The sequence below is a fragment of the Pristiophorus japonicus genome, chromosome 15 (genome assembly GCF_044704955.1).
Source record: "Pristiophorus japonicus isolate sPriJap1 chromosome 15, sPriJap1.hap1, whole genome shotgun sequence".
In the NCBI taxonomy this organism is placed as follows: domain Eukaryota; kingdom Metazoa; phylum Chordata; class Chondrichthyes; family Pristiophoridae; genus Pristiophorus; species Pristiophorus japonicus.
Genome location: NC_091991.1, coordinates 45,539,079 through 45,558,782, shown reverse-complemented (window position 1 = coordinate 45,558,782; position 19,704 = coordinate 45,539,079). Strand labels below are relative to the sequence as shown.

The window sequence follows — 19,704 nt, the reverse complement described above, 5'->3', positions numbered from 1 at the left end:
TGGGAAGTTATGGAATAGTTGTACAGGGTCTATTGACTGGGTAGGGGAGGATCCAGTTGCCGTGGTCCACGTAGGAACCAATGACATAGGTCAAAGTAGGAATGAGGTTCTGCTGAGAGAGTTTGAGGAGTTGGGGTCCAAATTAAAAAGCAGAACCTCAAAGGTAATAATCATCTCTGGATTGTTACCTGAGCCATGCGCCAATTGGCATAGGGATAAGCAAATTAGAAGCTTAACTGTATGGCTCAAAGAGTGGTGTGGGAGGCAGGGGTTTTACTTCATGGGGCATTGGCAGCAGTACTGGGGAAAGAGGGAGTTGTTCCGTTGGGATGGGCAACACTTAAACCGAGCTGGAAACTTTGTCCTGGTAAACAGAATAACTAGGGCAGTAGACAAAGCTTTAAACTAATGAAGGGGGGGTGGGAGGATTCAAGAAAGAGAAAACTAATGTCAAGGCTCTAGACCAGAGCAGAGTTTGGGGTAATGGCCCAGCCTCCACAGCTCTCTGAGGCAGAGAATTCCATCGAGTTACAACCCTCTGAGAGAAGAAATTCCTCCTCATCTCAGTTTTAAATGGACGGCCCCTTATTCTGAGACTCTGTCCCCTAGTTTTAGTTTCCCCTTTGAGTGGAAATATCCTCTCTGCATCTACCTTGTCGTGCCCCCTCATTATCTTATATGTTTCGATAAGATCACCTCTCATTCTTCTGAACTCCAATGAGTATAGGCCCAACCTACTCAACCTATCTTCATAAGTCAGCCACCTCATCTCCACAATCAACCTGGTGAACCTTCTCTGAACATCCTCCAATGCAAGTATACCCTTCCTTAAATACGGAGACCAAAACTGTACGCAGTACTCTAGGTGTGGCCTTACCAATACCCTGTACAGTTGCAGCAGGACTTCTCTGTTTTTATATTCTATCCCCCTTGCAACAAAAGGCCAACATTCCATTTGCCGTCCTGATTACTTGCTGTACCTGCATACTAACTTTTTGTGTTTCATGCACAAGGACCCCCAGGTCCCTCTGTACTGCAGCAATTTGCAATTTTTCTCCATTTGAATTATAATTTGCTTTTCTATTTTTTCTGCCAAAGTGGATAACCTCACATTTTCCCACAGTATACCCCATCTGCCAAATTTTTGCCCACTTACTTAGCCTTTTAATATCCCTTTGCAGATTGTTTGTGTCCTCCTCACAATTTCCTTTTCCACCCATCTTTATATAATCAGCAAACTTGGCTACATTACACTCGGTCCCGTCATCCAAGTCATTAATATAGATTGTAAATAGTTGAGGCCCCATCACCAGTCCCTGTGGCACCCCACTAGTTACTGTTTGCCAACCGGAAAATGACCCATTTATCCCAACGCTCTGTTTTCTGTTAGTTAGCCAATCCTCTATCCATGCTAATATATTATCCCCAAACCCGTGAACTTTTATTGTGTGCAGTAATCTTTTATGAGGCACCTTATCAAATGCCTTCTGGAAATCCAAATACACCACATCCACTGGTTCCCCCTTATCCACCCTGCTCATTACATCTTCAAAGAACTCCAGCAAATTTGTCAAACATGATTTCCCTTTCATAACACCATGCTGACTCTGCTTGATTGAATTATGCTTTTCCAAATGTCCTGCTACTGCTTCCTTAATAATGGACTCCAGCGTTTTCCCAACAACAGATGTTAGCTAACTGGCCTATTGTTTCCTGCTTTTTGTCTGCCTACTTTTTTAAATAGCGGCGTTACATTTGCAGTTTTCCAATCTGCTAGGACCTCCCCAGAATCCAGGGAATTTTGTTAGATTACAACCAATGCATCCACTATCTCTGCAGCCACTTCTTTTAAGACTCTAGGATGTAAGCTATCAGGTCCAGGGGAATTGTCCGCCTTTAGTCTCATTATTTTACCAAGTTTTACTTCTTTAGTGATAGTGATTGTATTAAGTTCCTCCCTCCCTATAGCCCCTTGATTATCTACTATTGGGATGTTTTTAGTGTCTTCTACCGTGAAGACCGACACAAAATATTTGTTCAACATCTCTGCCATTTCCCTGTTCCCCATTATTAATTCCCCAGTCTCATCCTTTAGGGGACCAACATTTACTTTAGTCACTCTTTTCCTTTTTATGTACCTGTAGAAACTCTTAGTATCTGTTTTTATATTTTGTGCTAGTTTACTTTTATAATCTATCTTCCCTTTATCATTTTTTTTTTAGTCGTTCTTTGCTGGCTTTTAAAAGTTTCTCAATCTGGCCTCCCACTAGTCTTGGCTACATTGTATGCCCTTGTTTTCAATTTGATACCATCCCTTATTTCCTTAGTTAGCCACTGATAGTTATCCCCTCTCTTACAGTCTTTCCTTTTCATTGCGATATATTTTTGTTGCGAGTTATGAAATATCTCCTGAAATGTCTGCCACTGTTCATCAACCGTCCCACACTTTAGTCTATTTTCCCAGTCCACTTTAGCCAACTCTGCCTTCATACCTTTGTAGTCCCCTTTATTTAAGCTTCGGACATTGGTTTTGAGATCCAACTTTCTCACCCTCCAACTGAATTTGAAATTCAACCATGTTATGGTCACTCATTCCTAAAGGATCCTTTATTAATCCTGTCTCATTACACAGTACCAGATCTAAGATAGCCTGCTCCCTGGTTGGTTCTGCAATGTACTGTTCAAGGAAACTATCCCGGATACACTCTATGAACTCTTCCTCGAGGCTACTCTGGCCAATTTGCTTTGTCCAATCAATATGAAGGTTAAAATCGCCCATCAATATTGCCATTCCTTTTTTACAAGCCTCCATTATTTCTTGATTTATATTCCATCCAACAGTGTAGCTATTGTTAGGGGGTCTATAGACTACGCCCACCAGCAACTTTTTCCCCTTATTATTCCTTATCTCCACCCGAACTGACTCAACATCTAGATCTTCTGAGCTAATATCGTTTCTCACTAACGCACTGATCTCATCCTTTATTAACAGTGCTACTCCACCTCCTTTTCCTTACTATCTGTCCTTCCAAATTGTCAAATACCCCTGACTATTTAGTTCCCAGTCCTGGTCACCTTGCAACCATGTCTCTGTAATGGCTATCAGATCACACCCATTTGTGCCATCAACTCATCTATTTTGTTATGAATGCTGCTTGCATTCAGATAGAGTTTTAAAAAAAATTTATTACCATTTTTTCTTGCTTTGACCCCACGTTCTGATTCACCTTTATGTTTATATATTCTGTCCCTTCCTGACACGCTCTGGTTTTCATTTCCCCCAGTGCTACCCTGCGCTATTGCCTTTTCCTTATTCTTTGAATTATTACATTTTTGCTCACCTGAATCCTCCCCCCCACTAATTAGTTTAAAGCCCTTTCTACAGCCCTAATTATTTGATTCGCCAGGACCCTAGTCCCAGCACGGTCTAAGGATCTTAGCTCCGAAAATCAAGAAGTAGAATCAATTAAGAAACAGTAAGGAGCAGAAAACATTGGTGGGTGTTGTTTATAGGCCCCTAGTTGTAATGCAGTTGTAATGTAGGACAGAGTATAAATCAGGAAATTAGAGGGGCATGTAACAAGGGTAATACGGTAATCATGGGAGACTTTAATCTACATATAGACTGGGCAAACCAAATTTACAGTAATAATGTGGAGGACGAATTTATGGAATATATAAAGATAGTTTTCTAATATGTTGAGGAACCAACTAGGGAGCAGGCTATTTTAGATCTAGTATTGTGCAATGAGAAAGGGTTAATTAATAACCTTTTAGTGAATGCACCCTTAGGGAAGATTGAACATAATATGATAGAATTTTATATTTACGTTTCAAAATTATTTAATGAAATCCGAAATTAAGGTCTTAAATCTAAACAAAGCAAACTACGTAGGTATGAGGCGCGAGTTGGCTAAGATAGATTGGGAAACTACATTAAAATGTATGCCAATAGACGAGCAATGGCTAGCATTTAATGAATTAATACATAATTAACAACAAATATGCATTCCTTTAAGGCACAAAACTCCACAGGAAAAGTAGTCCAACCGGAGCTAACAAGAGAAGTTAAAGATAGTATTAGATCAAAGGAAGAGGCTTATAATGTTGCCAAAAAGAGCAGTAAGCCTGAGGATTGGGAGGATTTTAGAATTCAGCAAAGGAGGACCAAGAAATTGATAAAGAAAGGAATATGAGAGTAAACTGGTGAGAGACATAAAAACAGACTGTAAAAGCTTCTATAGGTATGTACAAAGGAAAAGATTAGCAAAATTAAATGTGGGTTCCTTACAGGCTGAGACAGGAGAATTTATAATGGGGAATAAGGAAATGGCAGAGAAATTAAACAAATACGATGTTTCAGTCTTCACGGAAGAAGACACAAAAAACCTGTCAGAAATAGTTGAGAATCAAGGGTCTAGCGAGAATGAGGAACTGAAAGTAATTAGTATTAGTAAAAAATAGTACTGGAGAAATTAATGGGACTGAAAGCCGATAAATCCCCTGAACTTAATGGCCTACATCGCAGGGTTTTGAAAGAGGTGACTATAGAGATAGTGGATGCATTGGTTGTCATCTTCCAAAATTCCATCGATTCTAGAAAGGTTCCCGCAAATTGGAAAGTAGCAAATGTAACCCTGCTATTAAGGAAAGGAGGGAAAGAGAAAATGGGGAACTACAGACCAGTTAGCCTGACATCAGTAGTATGGAAAATGCTAGAATCTATTATGAAGAACGTAGTAACAGGGCACTTAAAAAATAATAGGATTAGGCGGAGTCAACATGGATTTATGAAAAGGAAATCATGTTTGATGAATCTGTTAAGAGTTTTTTGAGGTTGTAACTAGCAAAATAGATAAGGGGGAACCAGTGGATGTGGTGTATCTGGATTTTCACAAGGCATTCGATAAGGTGCCACACAATTAAACAAAATTAGGGTTCATGGGATTGGGGATAATATACTAGCATGGATTGAGGATTGGTTAACGGATGGAAAACAGAGAGTAGGAATAAACGGGTCATTTTCGGGTTGGCAGACTGTAACTAGTGAGGTGCCGCAAGAATCAGTGCTTGGGCCCCAGCTATTCACGATCTATATCAATGATTTGGATGAGGGGACCAAATGTAACATATCCAAGTTTGCTGATGATACAAAACTGGGTGGGAATGTCAGATGAAGGGGATACAGACAGGCTAAGTGAGAACATGGCAAATGGAAGAGAACATGGAGAAATGTGAAGTTAGCCACTTTGGTAGGAAAAATAGAAAAACAGAGTATTTTTTAAACAGTGAGAGATTGGGAAATGTTGGTGTTCAGAGGAACCTGTGTGTCCTTATACATGAACCACAGAAAGTTAACATTCAGGTACAGTAAGAAATTAAGAAAGCAAGTGGTATGTTGGCCTTTATTACAAGAATTTGAGTATAAGGGTAAAGGGGGTCGAAATTGCCCCTCTCCTTAAGGCCTGTTATCACAGCAAATCGGCAGCCATGCTGCAGAGTGGAGTGGCCGCCGGTTTTTCGTGGAATGGCCGCTGATAGCCTAATTGCCCCTCTGAGGTTTCCTGGCTGTGCCCCGATCCCCCCCACAACTCCGCTGTTACTGATCTGTCTTAAGTACATCATCACTGTGCACACCGCCGATCTAACCCCCTCGACGGCGACATTCCCCTCTGAAAATCTTTGGCCCACCCGGCGGTGCCAAAACCTGTTTTTTCCCAGTGGTCCACTGAGGCTGTGACCTTCTGCAATGGCGGTATGGCTTTCCTTAAAGGGGAGGACTCACTGCCGCTGCCACCATGTTTTTTTTGGTCGGCCGACTGCCATGTCGGCCTGACAATTATGCCCACGGGTTCAGCCGGGCCGCCAACAGGCAGCCTGGCACCCCCTCTTGGGTGCCAGGCTGCTGGCCTGGCCAAAACCCTCCCTGATGGCTCAGTGGGCCGGTTTCAAAAGTGATGGGGTGAGCCGTGGTGACGAAGCGCCGTGATGACATCATCGCGGCGGTGAATACACACCGCCCACAACTTCCACCCCTCAGATGTTGCCACCGCCCCATATCCGCCCCTCTCGTGTAGTCACTGCCCCCAATAAAAGCGACTTTCAGATCCGAATAAAAAAAATCAACAAAGAGCGCATTTCGCTCAAGAGGCGACCTCAACCACAACTGCGATAAAAAACCATTGAAACGGGGTGCGTGTGCCCCGTTTCGGGCGGGGGGCCATTTCTACCCCAAGATGTATTACTGGAATTATATAGGGCCCTGGTGAGACCACACCTGGAGTATAGTGTATAATTTTGGTTTCCTTACCTAAGGGAAAATATAGAGGGTGTGGAATGAAAGTTCACCAGACTGATTCCTGGAATGGGGGGGGGGATTGTCCTATGAGGAGAGAGTGAGTAGACTAGGCCTATATTCTCTGGAGTTGAGAAGAATGAGAGGTGATATCATTGAAACATACAACATTTTTACAGGGCTTGACAGGGTAGATGCTGAGAGGATGTTTTCCCTGGCTTAGGAATCTAGAACCAGGGGTCACAGTCTCAGAATAAGGGGTCGGACATTTAGGACTGAGATGAGAAAAAATAAATGAGCAAGTTATTATTTAAATGGAGAAAGATTGCAAAGTGCCGCAGTACAGCGGGACCTGGGGGTACTTGTGCATGAAACATAAAAGGTTAGTATGCAGATATAGCAAGTGATCAGGACGGTCAATGGAATCTTGGCCTTTATTGCAAAGGGGATAAAAGCGGGGAAGTCTTGCTACAGTTGTATAGGTTATTGGTGAGGCCACACCTGGAATATTGCGTGCAGTTTTGGTTTCCATATTTACGCAAGGATATACTCACTTTGGAGGCAGTTCAGAGAAGGTTCACAAGATTAATTCTGGAGATGAGGGGGTTGACTTATGTGGAAAGGCTGAGTAGGTTGGGCCTCTACTCATTGGAATTCAGAAGAATGAGAGGTGATCTTATCGAAATGTATAAGATTATGAGGGGGCTTGACAAGGTGGGTGCAGAGAGGATGTTTCTACTTATAGGGGAGACTAGAACTAGAGGCCATAATCTTAGAATAAGGGACCGCCCATTTAAAACTGAGATGAGGAGAAATTTCTTTTCTCAGAGGGTTGTGGATCTGTGGAATTCGCTGCCTCAGCGAGCCCGTGGAAGCTGGGACAGTGAATAAATTTAAGACAGACATAGACATTTTCTTAAACGATAAGGAAATAAGGGGTTATGGAGAGCGGGCAGGGAAGTGGATCTGAGTCCATGATTGGATCAGCCATGATCGTATTAAATGGCGGAGCAGGCCCGAGGGGCCATATAGCCTACTCCTGCTCTTATTTCTTATGTTCGTATGAGGAGAAATTTCTTTACTCAGATGGTGGTGAATCTTTGGAATTCTCTACCCCAGAGGGCTGTGGAGGCTCAGTCGTTGAGTATATTTAAGACAGAGATCAATGGATTTTTGAATATTAAGAGGATCAAGGGATATGGGGATAGTGCAGGAAAGTGGAGTTGAGATGGAAGATCAGCCATGATCTTATTGAATGGCGGAGCAGGCTCGAGGGGCCGAATGGCCTACTCCTGCTCTTAATTCTTATGTTCGTATGTTCTTATGTCTCTAGATGAAAAGGGCATGATGAGCCAAATTACATTTTCTCATTTAAACTTTCTTGAGCCCTTATGTCCAGTACACGAGCATACCAACCCATTAGGGAGTCACTTGGTATGGGAATAGATAATAGTGGAGGCTGCAGGTACATTTCCTTTTGTACACTGTCTTGATTTATCCACTGCTGGCAGCCTATCAAGGAAATTAGATCAATTTTCATTAGCTAATGCCAAGGCAACAGTGTTATCAGTCACTGTGTTAGTTGACTGAGCTGCACAGATCTCATGAAGGTCCATTATCTGGCACCACACAGTTACTATGAGAATCAGTCACTTTCGCAGGCAGATTTGAACCAAGGTTCAGTCACTCATTATGGATTTTGTATCAGATGGCTGTCAATTTGTCCGATGGGAGGAAAACACACTTTAAAACTTTGCTCACACGGTGACCACATCTTAGAGGGACAGCAACTGGAATTTCTCCAGATTTCCTTACAGTGTTACTTCTGCAAAAATTTGTTGGCCTGAGCGAGAACACTGACGTTGGTGCTCCTCTCCTCCCAGTGGATTTGCAGGATCTTGTGGAGGCAGCGTTGGTGGTAGTTCTCCAGCGCTTTGAGATGTCTGCTGTATATGGTCCAAGACTCTGAGCCATATAGGAGGGTGGGTATCACTACTGCCCTGTAAGCTTGGTGCCAGAGTTGAGGTCCTGGTCTTCAAACACTCTCTTCCTCAGGCGACCGAAGGCTGCGCTGGCACACGGTGTTGGAAGCACATCATCGATGTCTGCTCTTGCAGATATTATGGAAAATGGTCCATGTTGTCCAAGGCCTCGTCGTGGATTTTGATGACTGGGGGGGGCTAGTGCTGTGTGGCGGGGTCAGGTTGGTGGAGGACCTTTGTTTTACGGATATTTAGCGTAAGGCCCATGCTTTCGTATGCCTTGGTGAAGGTGAACGGTTTCTACACCGAGTTGGTCGATGGGAATTTACCGCCAAATTTCCTGTGGAGCTCATTTGCCGAAGCGGAACGCAAAAACCAGCTGAAAACAAGCACTAAGGCAGCACCACCAATAGGGGTAATAGCAAATGGTTTGCTGCCTTTTGCCGTTGCACATCACTCTGAGACTCTTGCCTTTGCTGCTGCTCGTCCTCTGGGAAGGCCACTTCAGTTGCTCAGTCCTCCTGTATACGTGGGGGAGTGCAGGGATCTGAAACATTTCGGATGCAGTGAGACTGACAGCACTTTGGCTAATACAGTGCAGGTCTCAGTGCAAAATATTCCAAACAAAATTGTGAAAGAAGTCACCATCCTGCGCTGATATCAAGTGACTTTGGGCTGTCTTGCACCTAGATTTTTGGGCCTAAATCTATGCCTCTTCATGAGTAGTTTACATGCAGAAAACTTGCATGAGCTGAACTACTACACAGGGACGGAGCTATGTCCATGAGCAGCAGAGGGTTTAGGTAGACATAGGATTCTGGAAGCGATGCAAACGATTGAGAAAATTGAAGGACTGTACTCACCTTTGCTGCTCTCGTTAGGTCATTAAACACAGGTCCTGGAGGTCATGCTACTGGCACTGGCCGTCTCAGCCACCTCTTTCCAGGCCTACTGGATATTTATCCAGGGGATGCTCCTGCGGATGCTGGGGAACAGTACGTCTCCCTCCTTTCCCTGACTCCTCTACCAGGATCTCCAGGGAAGCATCAAAAAAGCTAGCCGTAGCCCTGTGACACATTCCTCTACTTGATTTTTCTTGTAGCAGTGTAACAAACAAATCAGGCAGAAGGGAACGCAGCCTCCCTTTAAATAGGCCTCGGGGGACCTGTCGGAAATTGTACCACAAAAATGGGCAGGCTGCCAGTTTCCTGACACAATCAGGTTGGCAGTCCGTCACTCATATTAAAATGCGGCCCGGGAGATAAAATTCCCCAGGTCTCATAATAATGCGTCGGGGGAGGGGGGCGGGGTGTTGCTGCTCACCCCGCCTCCCCCATCCCACCCGTTTCCTGCTCAGAGTTAAAATCGGGGCTGAAGTGTGCGAGGGAAAAACAGAGAGAGATAGAATTAGAACGGGAGACAAGTGAAAAATTACATCAGGTGAGACACAGTCCATTGTTTATAAACCATTTTGTCCTTGAATAATGCCACAGAAAATCAACCAGTGCTTATAATATTTTGATGTTTTTCTACATTATACTACATTATTTCACACACCACATACATGTTTTAGAGCTTTATGGAAACAGTACAAATTGATTCAATTGTCAGATTGTCTTTTCACCTTACACTAACTGCATATTATTTGTTCTTTTATGCCTCTCCATTTCACTGACAATCTTTTATATAATCGAACAGTGTTTTGATTAAGGAGTTTACAGATCACTCAACCCATTGGCATATCTGTTCATTTTCTTCTTCTCCTCCGAATATTTTTTTACAACCTTACTAAAATGCCTGTTTATCTTTCACTCTTCAGCTCTGATGAAGGATGGTATACCTGAAACATCGATAGCTTATCCTTTCTTTTTATAGATGCTGGTTGATCTGCAATTAATTTTCAGCCTTTTTTGGTTTTATTTCCAAAGTTTGATTCATCCATCACTTTTGTCAATAGAACTGGTAACCTATCATATGCCATTTCGGGATCTATTTATTACAGGTAGGTAGATCTTTGCATAATGTCCTCACTGTGTCAGATACACTACAAAACATCACATAAACAGCTCAAAGATTGCTCACTAAGACAACTCCAAAGAAACAGGCTGCTCAATAACACATTCTTCAGAACTTCATTATATGTTTTAACAATGTAAAACTTTGCAAGAAAATTTAATACAAGACCTGGCATTACATCCTAACCACTTACCACCTACCATGTTAAAAAAAATGCTATTTTATCAGTGAATTTACTGCACTCTGACCTAGTGTCAAAATAGCCAACAAAAGAATAAAAGAATAATGAAAAAGATAAGAGCCATTTTCAGTCCATTTCTCATTTAAATCTCATAAACACCGGAGTGATCAATTTCAAAACCCTATTAGTTCTGCTACTGCCAACCATTTGGATTCTCATTTCAAGATCACCTTGCAATGCAAAACTGCAGAGACACACCATTTTAATGTAAGATTTATGATAAATGCCATTGTGAGAGCATATTTACCTAGCATGCAAAACCAACGACTAAATGGGCAAGTAATACATTTTCACTGCCAGAGGGAATTCTGTTAAATATTTAGAGTTTTAATAATATCTTGGAAATAGATTCACAACATTGAATTTACAAGTCAGAACATGAAAAAGCAGCATTTTTTTCAAAAGCAGCACAACAATATGGCCTTTCTAATGTGTCGCCATGACAATCACAAGAATTCGGAATGGACATTCAGCTGAGATCTTACACTTGATTAACTATCATAAATCACTGAAATCTTAAGAACCGAGTCATTACAGCGCAAAATACTTACCTGATGATATCTCCTTCAAGGGCAATCACTCGCTTGATTATTTTCTGTTCTGGGTTTTTGGGTGACCTGAAATAAAAGGACAAGGTTATACAATCTGTAATGTCCTCTAACAATCTATTGGTTTAAGGAAACTCATTGAAATTTCAAAACAGAAATAGAGACCATTAAAGCCATACGGGAGCTGCTGTGCTCCTTGACATGGTATATCAATCACAGTTAAGATCCACTGTGAAGTTATATCTTTTGAGAATCCAACTCCATCATCTGAAAGTAATACATAAAAGACTTTGAGTAGCTGTGAGGCTTTTGAAATAGCTTCTTCAGAGTCTTGTGACAAAGTAAATCAAGAAATCATTTATAGTTGTGAGATATGGAAAATTTACTTAAAGCCAAAGGAAATGATATGTCTGTCACAGAATTCCTCCATGTAAATACTTCATTATTTTAAAACATTCACACCCTTATGAACCGTGAATTAATACACTCATAGATATTCAATTAACTGAAGAATATTTGTTCAATGTAAAATTCAGTAACATTTTTCAAGAAGAATGTAGAAATGTGAAAGTCTTTGCTGCCTTGTATAAAACATGCACGCTGTAGCGATCATACTTGAAGTGATCCCTCCAACACAAAGCGCATAGTTTCAATAATATTTCTGTGACTTCATTTATGAAAAGCAAATAATGGTTTCATACTGGGCAACAATCATGGCATCTAAAAATAAAATCTTTAATGCAGGTTGTGTAGAGGAACAATCTGTCACTGTAAAATTGAACTCAACTGCAACGTAAAAGCAACTGCCAATCCATTTTACACAAAATTTGTGTGCCTGCTTGTATCCTCCCTCAGGAACAGCAATCAGACCTTGGATAAGTAAAATTTAATTGCAATTGCAGGTAGATTTAAATAATGCTCATGCAACTCATTATATGGGCATTCATTAAGTCAAACATACGCAGATTCTGTAAGAAATGGCTTCTGATACTTAATACAGTCATTGTACAATAGTTTTTCAGGACATCCAATGACGTCTGCCGTTAGATCGACTTCCCCTTGAATGTTTTTAAATGCTACACAATCAAGTCCTCTGGTATACCATTAACTATATATGAAAAACAGAACTTCAGCAGGCAACTTAAAGTTCAAACACATATTGTGCAAAATGTTTGGACCGTAACAGATTTTGAACAGACTTGAGCTGAGCTGTTGTGTCATATACAGTTGAAAGCCTGCTGATGTTTACTGTCTCGGCCCATACATGAAGAATGGCCACTCAGGCAGGGTCCGGAGAGCTGCCAATGTCTGAAACCATATCCCAGCATTAACCGGCACCTTCAGGGGAGAAGGGGAGAAAATGTGGAAAAAATTAAAACCTAGACTTTATTTTTTTGGGGGTGGGAGGGGGGGGCAGGGTTTGATATAAAGCTTTGAGTAAGAAAAAATGCACCAACGCTCCTAACCTCGTTATTTCCTAAATAAAATTACTTTCTTCTTGAACTGCTTTCACTATAGAATGATATTGGAGTTAGTGCTGTATAAATGTGAAGTTTTCAAATCACAACATTCTGCACTTAATTTAGAGTTAAGCAGAATAAGTGGGGATAACTTTCAACTTTCGTGAGGGTGTGAAACTGGTAGCTTCCTCCAATGCGCACGTACAACATTGTGACTGTTGATCAGTGACTCTCTTAACTAATAATATGTAAATGAGTTCTAACATAATACAAATGTGTAATACACAATACATAGAAAAGCCAAGTGCAAACCAAAGTTGAATGGTGCTCCAAAATGAGCAAGACAGGATGAAGAGCTCTCTATACCAGAAGTGATGCAATGAAAAATCCTTCCATACCAGGAAATTGCCAACTCCAATATAGACATTGAAGACTGGAAGAGAGGGAAGATGAGGAGATGTTTTTCTCGGCTCCAGAGATAGAAAAACAACTGCTGTCATATTCGCTCATTAAAGGCCAGATACAAAAAGACGTTAATTTTATACCAGTGGGATAGAAAATTTCCTAGAATCCCATCTCATTTTTAAGCAAACACAGCACATTTGGAAAAAGACAATATGCCCCAAGCGGGAAAAGGGAGCAAGATTATTAATTTTCTTACACAAGCTGTAAAATACTTGTTTCAAACCTGTACCTCAGGTTGTAGAAAAAATGCCAATAAATTGATTGCTAATACTATTTATTTATTGTATTTATTGAGCTCTACTTTCTAGTGGTCCATCATGTGTCCATGCCTTGCACAAGGTTACTAAACATAGGAAATATAACCAATATTTTCCCCAAATAAACTCAGTCTTTCCAAAACATATCTGAAGTCTTCTCTTTAAAAACTGTATGATTGCTATATATTGTTAGCCTAACTATAATCATCAGTACAACTTTGTTCTGCTTACATTACTAAATGTTGGATTTTAATCATCTTTTCCTTATCTCAACAATAGATTATGGAATTTGAAGATCAAAGAAACGAGCAGATCTTAACTTGAGGTAGCTTTAACAGAGCACTATACCATAATTTGGACTTTTTTTTTTATCTTGCTGATTTTTATCAGCGACTGCCTGTTTTCTCTAAACTTCCATGTCCTTTTGTTGCTGTATTTTTCATGCTCCCAAGAGATATTCAGTAGGAGATAGTGCTTCAGGAGGAACATACTGTCAAAGGAGACAACAAGGATTTCAGATGAAGATGAATAAGAATGGGAAGAGAGGACAGATTCAACTGTGGGACAGTAAGAGGAAGCGAACAAATCAAAAGAACAGCTGTGATGTAACATGGAGTTGGAATCAAAGAAAATAAATCACTTTATAATGAAAGGAAAGTAATGAATCAAAAACTAACAGAGAGAAAATCTACACAGATTCAGTAAAAAAAAAGTTTAAAAAAGGTGTAGCTATGGAGAAAATACAAGCAAGCATGTATCCTCCATTATCAGACAAATCCCAACTTCGGACCAGTTCCTACAGATTATCCATCATAACAAAGGATCAGCAGAAACAATTCTTAATAAAGTTTTGATTTTTATAATGAGGTTTTTACAGTAAGTCTTCCATTTTATGTACCTGAATATGTCAATAAGTGGAGAATAATACTTGAAGTAAAACTCTTGTCCTCTCCATCCATAAATAATAACCAAACTCTGTCTCACCAATTTCAAGACCCAGAAAGTCTCCTTTAGTGCTTTGCATGGCAGTGATCTTAAGAATAGCTGGTGGGTAGAGAAAGCACAGGAGATCCAACAGCTGGCCGACAACCATGATTTGCGAGGTCAAGTCCATCTACGGCCCAAGCACCCAAGGCCCCAGCCCACTGCTGGCCAAGAATGGAGAGGCACTCATTTAGGACACCGAGGCAGTCAGCGCCAGCTGGAAGGAGCACTTTGAAGATCTCCTTAACCGAGACTCTGTCTTCGACGTGTGTCGTCGACTCCATTCCGCAGCATGCTACCCAACACCATCTCAGCAAAACCTCAGCCCTGCACAAGGTAGAAAAGGCCATCCGTCAGCTCAAGAACAACAAGGCCTCAGGAGCAGATGGAATCCCCGCCGAGGCACTAAAGTATGGTGGAGTAGCACTATTGGCACAAATGCATGACCTTATCTCTCTTATCTGGAAAGAGGAGAGCATGTCAGAGATCGCAGAGATGCTGTAATTGTGACCATCTTCAAAAAAAGAGACACGTCCGACTGCACTGTAAGAGGAAAAATAGATCTGGCATTAGGGGTATAGACGAAACAAATGTTTTAAGTGCAGACTTCGAAACCGACCCGGTTAGTTAGCCAGAAAAGTGTATAGATGACCCCACACATTCCAGTGCAGAGGACAAAGGGCAATCTGTGAGGACAAGGAGAAAAGGCATGTATAATAAACATTTGACTCAATTAAACTCGAGGCAGACCTGATAACATTGATGCATAACCAGCCTGAGCCGAAGGCCGCCAGGGTACATTCTGGGGGGGAAGGAATACAAGATAAGACACTGTGAAGGAGACTTTAGATACACACTGAAGAACTACACATGGACACATAGGCGCCATGGTCAGCACATTCTAACAAGATGAAGTCACCCTAGATAAGGCCTGAAACTGCCTTAAGACACTGGTGTCAATCCAAGATATTACTGATAGAGAAGAGGGTTGGAGCGATGACGCAGCCCTGTTTGACCCTGATCCGGACGTGGATTGGGTCTGTAATGGATCCGTTGGTAAGGATCATGACCTGCATGTCATCGTGAAGCAGGCGAAGGATGTTGACAAACTTTTGGGGGCATCCGAAACGGAGGAGGATGCTCCAAAGACCCTCACGGTTGACAGTGTCAAAGGCCTTTGTAAGATCGAAAAAGGCCATGTATAAGGGCTGGTGCTGCTCCCTGCATTTTTCCTGCAGCTGTCGCGCTGCAAAGATCATGTCTGTTGTGCCCCGTAGGGGATGAAATCCACACTGTGACTCCGGGAGGAGCTCCTCGGCCACAGGGAGAAGATGGTTGAGGAGAACTCTAGCGACAACTTTCCAAGTGGCTGATAGCAGGGAGATTCCCCTATAATTGCCACAGTCGGACTTGTCCCCTTTTTAAAAAATGGTCACAATCACTGCATCTTTGAGATCTCCCGGCATGCTCTCCTTCCTCCAGATGAGAGAGATGAGGTCATGTATCCGCACCAACAGTGCCTCTCCACCATACTTTAGCACCTCAGCAGGGATTCCATCCGCACCCGTAGCCTTGTTATTCTTGAGCTGTTTTATGGCTTTGCCTACCTTGTGCAACGTTGGAGTTTCACTGAGTTGGTGGCGGGTCGCGTGCTGCAGGATGGAGTCGAGAACACTCGAGTCAAAGGCCATTTTTAAAAAAGGGGACGAGTCCGACTGCGGCAACTACAGGGGAATCTCCCTGCTATCAGCCACTGGGAAAGTTGTCGCTAGAGTTCTCCTTAATCGTCTTCTCCCTGTGGCCGAGGAGCTCCTCCCGGAGTCACAGTGCGGATTTCGTCCCCGACGGGGCACAACAGACATGATCTTTGCACTCGGGTCAAACAGGGCTGCGTCATCGCTCCAACCCTCTTCTCAATCTTCCTCGCTTCCATGCTCCACCTCACAATCAACAAGCTCCCCGCTGGAGTGGAACTAAACTACAGAACCAGTGGGAAGCTGTTTCACCTATGCCGTCTCCAGGCCAGGTCCAAAATCACCCCACCTCTGTCGTTGAGCTGCAGTATGCAGACGACGCCTGCGTCTGCACACATTCAGAGGCTGAACTCCAGGATATAGTCAATGTATTCACTGAGTCTTATGAAAGCATGGGCCTTACGCTTAACATCCGTAAGACAAAGGTCCTCCACCAGCCTGTCACTGCCACTCAGCAATGCCCTCCAATCATCAAGATCCACGGCGCGGCCCTGAACAAGGTGGACCATTTCCCATATTTCGGGAGCCGCTTATCAACAAAGGCAGACATTGATGCGGAGATTCAGCATCGTCTCCAGTACGCCAGTGCAGCCTTCGGCCGTCTGAGGAAAAGAGTGCTTGAAGACCAGGTCCTCAAATCTACCACCAAGCTCATGGTCTACAGAGCTGTAGTAATACCCGCCCCCCTGTTTGGATCAGAGGCATGGATAATGTATAGAAGGCACCTCAAGTCGCTGGAGATATATCACCAACGATGTCTCCGCAAGACCCTGCAAATCCCCTGGGAGGACAGGCGCACCAACATCAGTGTCCTCGACCAGACTAATATCCCCAGTATTGAAGCACTGACCACACTTGATCAGCTTCACTGGGCAGACCACATAGTTCGCATGCCAGATACAAGTCTCCCTCAGCAAATGCTTTATGCGGAGCTCCTTCACGGTAAACGAGCCAAAGGAGGACAGCGGAAACATTACAAGGACACCCTCAAAGCCTCCCTGGTAAAGTGCGACATCACCACTGACACCTGGGAGACCCTGGCCGAAGACCGCCCGAGGTGAAGAAAGTACATCCCGGGAGGGCGTCGAGATCTTCGAGTCCCAACGCAAAGAGCATGAAGAGGCCAAGTGCAGGCAGCGGAAGGAGCGTGCGGCAAACCAGCCCCACCGACCCCTTCCCTCGACGAATGTCTGTCCCACTTGTAACAGAGTCTGTGGCTCTCGTATCGGACTGTTCAGTCATCAAAGCACTCACTTTGGGAGTGGAAGCAAGTTTTCCTCGATTCCAAGGGACTGCCTATGATTGAATGATAAGATAACCCAATCAGGAGTCGTGGGAGGTTGTATTGGGGAAGCAAAGAGGTCTTTGAATATTGTATAAAAGATGTATGATTTTGCTGTTCGGAGAGCATTTCCACTCACAGGCGGCTGTGTTGAGAAATTGCTCCTGGACCGTTTGTGATTAAAGATCATTAAAACTTGCCTTCCGTCTCCGTCTACTAACTTTGAGGGTTGCTACACAGGTTGGGACGACCCTTTATATCGGGGGGGCGCTCGTGGAAAGAGAAGCCTTTTGCTATGCCCTTTACAGCAGTAACTACAGAGGAACCTCCCTGCTGTCGGCCACTGGGAAAGCCATTGCAAAAATCCTCCTCCATTATTTTCTCCCCTTGGCTGAAGAGCTCCACCCAGAGTTGCAATGCGGATTCTGTCCACGAAGCGGTACAACGGACATGATCTTCACCGTGCGTCAACTACAAGAGAAATGTAGGGAACAGCGTCAACCCTGATGAGAAGGATAAGCAGGGATCTCAGAAACATATAAGATTCTGATGGGACAGGTTAGATGCGGGTAGAATGTTCCCAATGTTGGGGAAGTCCAGAACGAGGGGACACAGTCTTAGGATAAGGGATAAGCCATTTAGGACTGAGATGAGGAGAAACTTCTTCACTTAGAGAGTTGTTAACCTGTGGAATTCTCTGCCGCAGGAAGTTGTTGATGCCAGTTCATTGGATATATTCAAGAGGGAGTTAGATATGGCCCTTACGGCTAAGGGGATCAAGGGGTATAGAGAGAAAGCAGGAAAGGGGTACTGAGGGAATGATCAGCCATGATCTCATTGAATGGTGGCGCAGGCTCGAATGGCCTATTCCTGCACCTATTTTCTATGTTTCTATGTATATGGCCTTCTTTGACCTCACAAAGACCTCTGACATTATGCGAGCGACTATAGAGCGTTCTCCTCCGTTTCAGCTGCCCCCAAAAGTTTGTCACCATCCTCCATCTGCTCCACGATGACATGCAAGCCGTGATCCTGACCAACGGATCCACCTCAGATCCAATCCACGTCCGGACCGGGGTCAAGCAGGGCTGCGTCATCTCACTCTCAACAAGCTCCCTGCTGGAGTGGAACTAAACTATAGAACCAATGGGAACCTGTTCAACCTTCGTCGTCTCCAAGCTAGATCTAAGGTTGTCCCATCCTCTGTCATCGAACTACAGTACGCGGACGACGCTTGCGTCACTGCACATTCAGAGGCTGAACTCCAAGCCATCGTCAACACCTTCACCGAGGTGTACGAAAGCATAGGCCTTACGCTAAACATCCATAAGACAAAGGTCCTCCACCAACTTGACCCTGCCACACAGCACTGCCCCCCAGTCATCAAAATCCACGGCGTGGCCTTGGACAACGTGGACCATTTTCCATTCCTTGGGAGCCTATCAGCAAGGGCAGACATCGATGACAAGGTCCAACACCGCTTCCAGTGTGCCAGCGCAGCCTTCGGTCGCCTGAGGAAGAGAGTGTTTGAATACCAGGATCTCAAATCTAGCACCAAGCTCATGGTCGACAGGACAGTCGTGATACCCACCCTCCTATATGGTTCAGAGACATGGACCATATACAGCAGACATCTCAAAGCTCTGGAGAAGTACCACCAACGCTGCCTCCACAAGATCCTGCAAATCCACTGGGAGGATAGGCGCACCAACGTCAGTGTTCTCGCTCAGGCCAACATCCTCAGCATCGAAACACTGACCACGCTCGACCAGCTCCATTGGGCGGGTCACATTGTCCGCATGCCCGATACGAGACTTCCTAAGTAAGCGCTCTACTCGGAACTCCTACATGGCAAGCTAGCCCCAGGTGGGCAGAAGAAACGTTTGAAGGACACCCTCAAAGCCTCTTTAATAAAGTGCAACATCCCCAATAGTACCTGGGAATCCCTGGCCCAAGACCACCAAAATGGAGGAAGAGCTTCCGGGAGGGCGCTGAGGACCTCAAGTCTCGTTGCCAAGAGCATGCAGAAAACAAGCGCAGGCAGTGGAAGGAGTGTGCGGCAAACCAGACTCCCCACCCACCCTTTCCTTCAACCATTGTCCGCCCCATCTGTGACAGAGACTGTAATTCCCACATTGGGAACAGCCACCTGAGAAGTCACTTTTAGAGTGGAAGCAAGTCTTCCTTGATTCCGAGGGACTGCCTATGATATGCTGAATCTTACCCTATAGTGAATAATGTAAGATGGATTGCAAGCTGGGTCCGACAAGAATCGGTGCTGGGACCACTATTGTTCACTATTTATATCAATGATTTAGACTTTGGAATGATAAACACTATTTTTAAATTTGCGGACAACACCAAATTGGGGGAGAAAGTCAATACTGAAGAGGACTCTAACAAATTACAAGAAGACATTA

The 19,704-nt window shown here is 43.5% G+C and overlaps 1 protein-coding gene across 4 annotated transcripts in view; it reads right to left on the bottom strand.

Annotated features, from left to right (window-relative positions):
• The window catches only part of immp2l (inner mitochondrial membrane peptidase subunit 2), a 735,610-nt gene that overhangs the window by 252,936 nt on the left and 462,970 nt on the right, over positions 1-19,704 (bottom strand). For 3 of the 4 annotated variants that reach the window (XM_070900391.1, XM_070900390.1, XM_070900393.1), the window contains exon 4: positions 11,086-11,151. The exons of the other annotated variant lie outside the window; for it this stretch is intronic. In XM_070900391.1, coding sequence (XP_070756492.1) covers positions 11,086-11,151 — 66 coding nt within the window. The remainder of the gene's footprint in view (positions 1-11,085; positions 11,152-19,704) is intronic. 4 annotated transcript variants of the gene reach the window in all.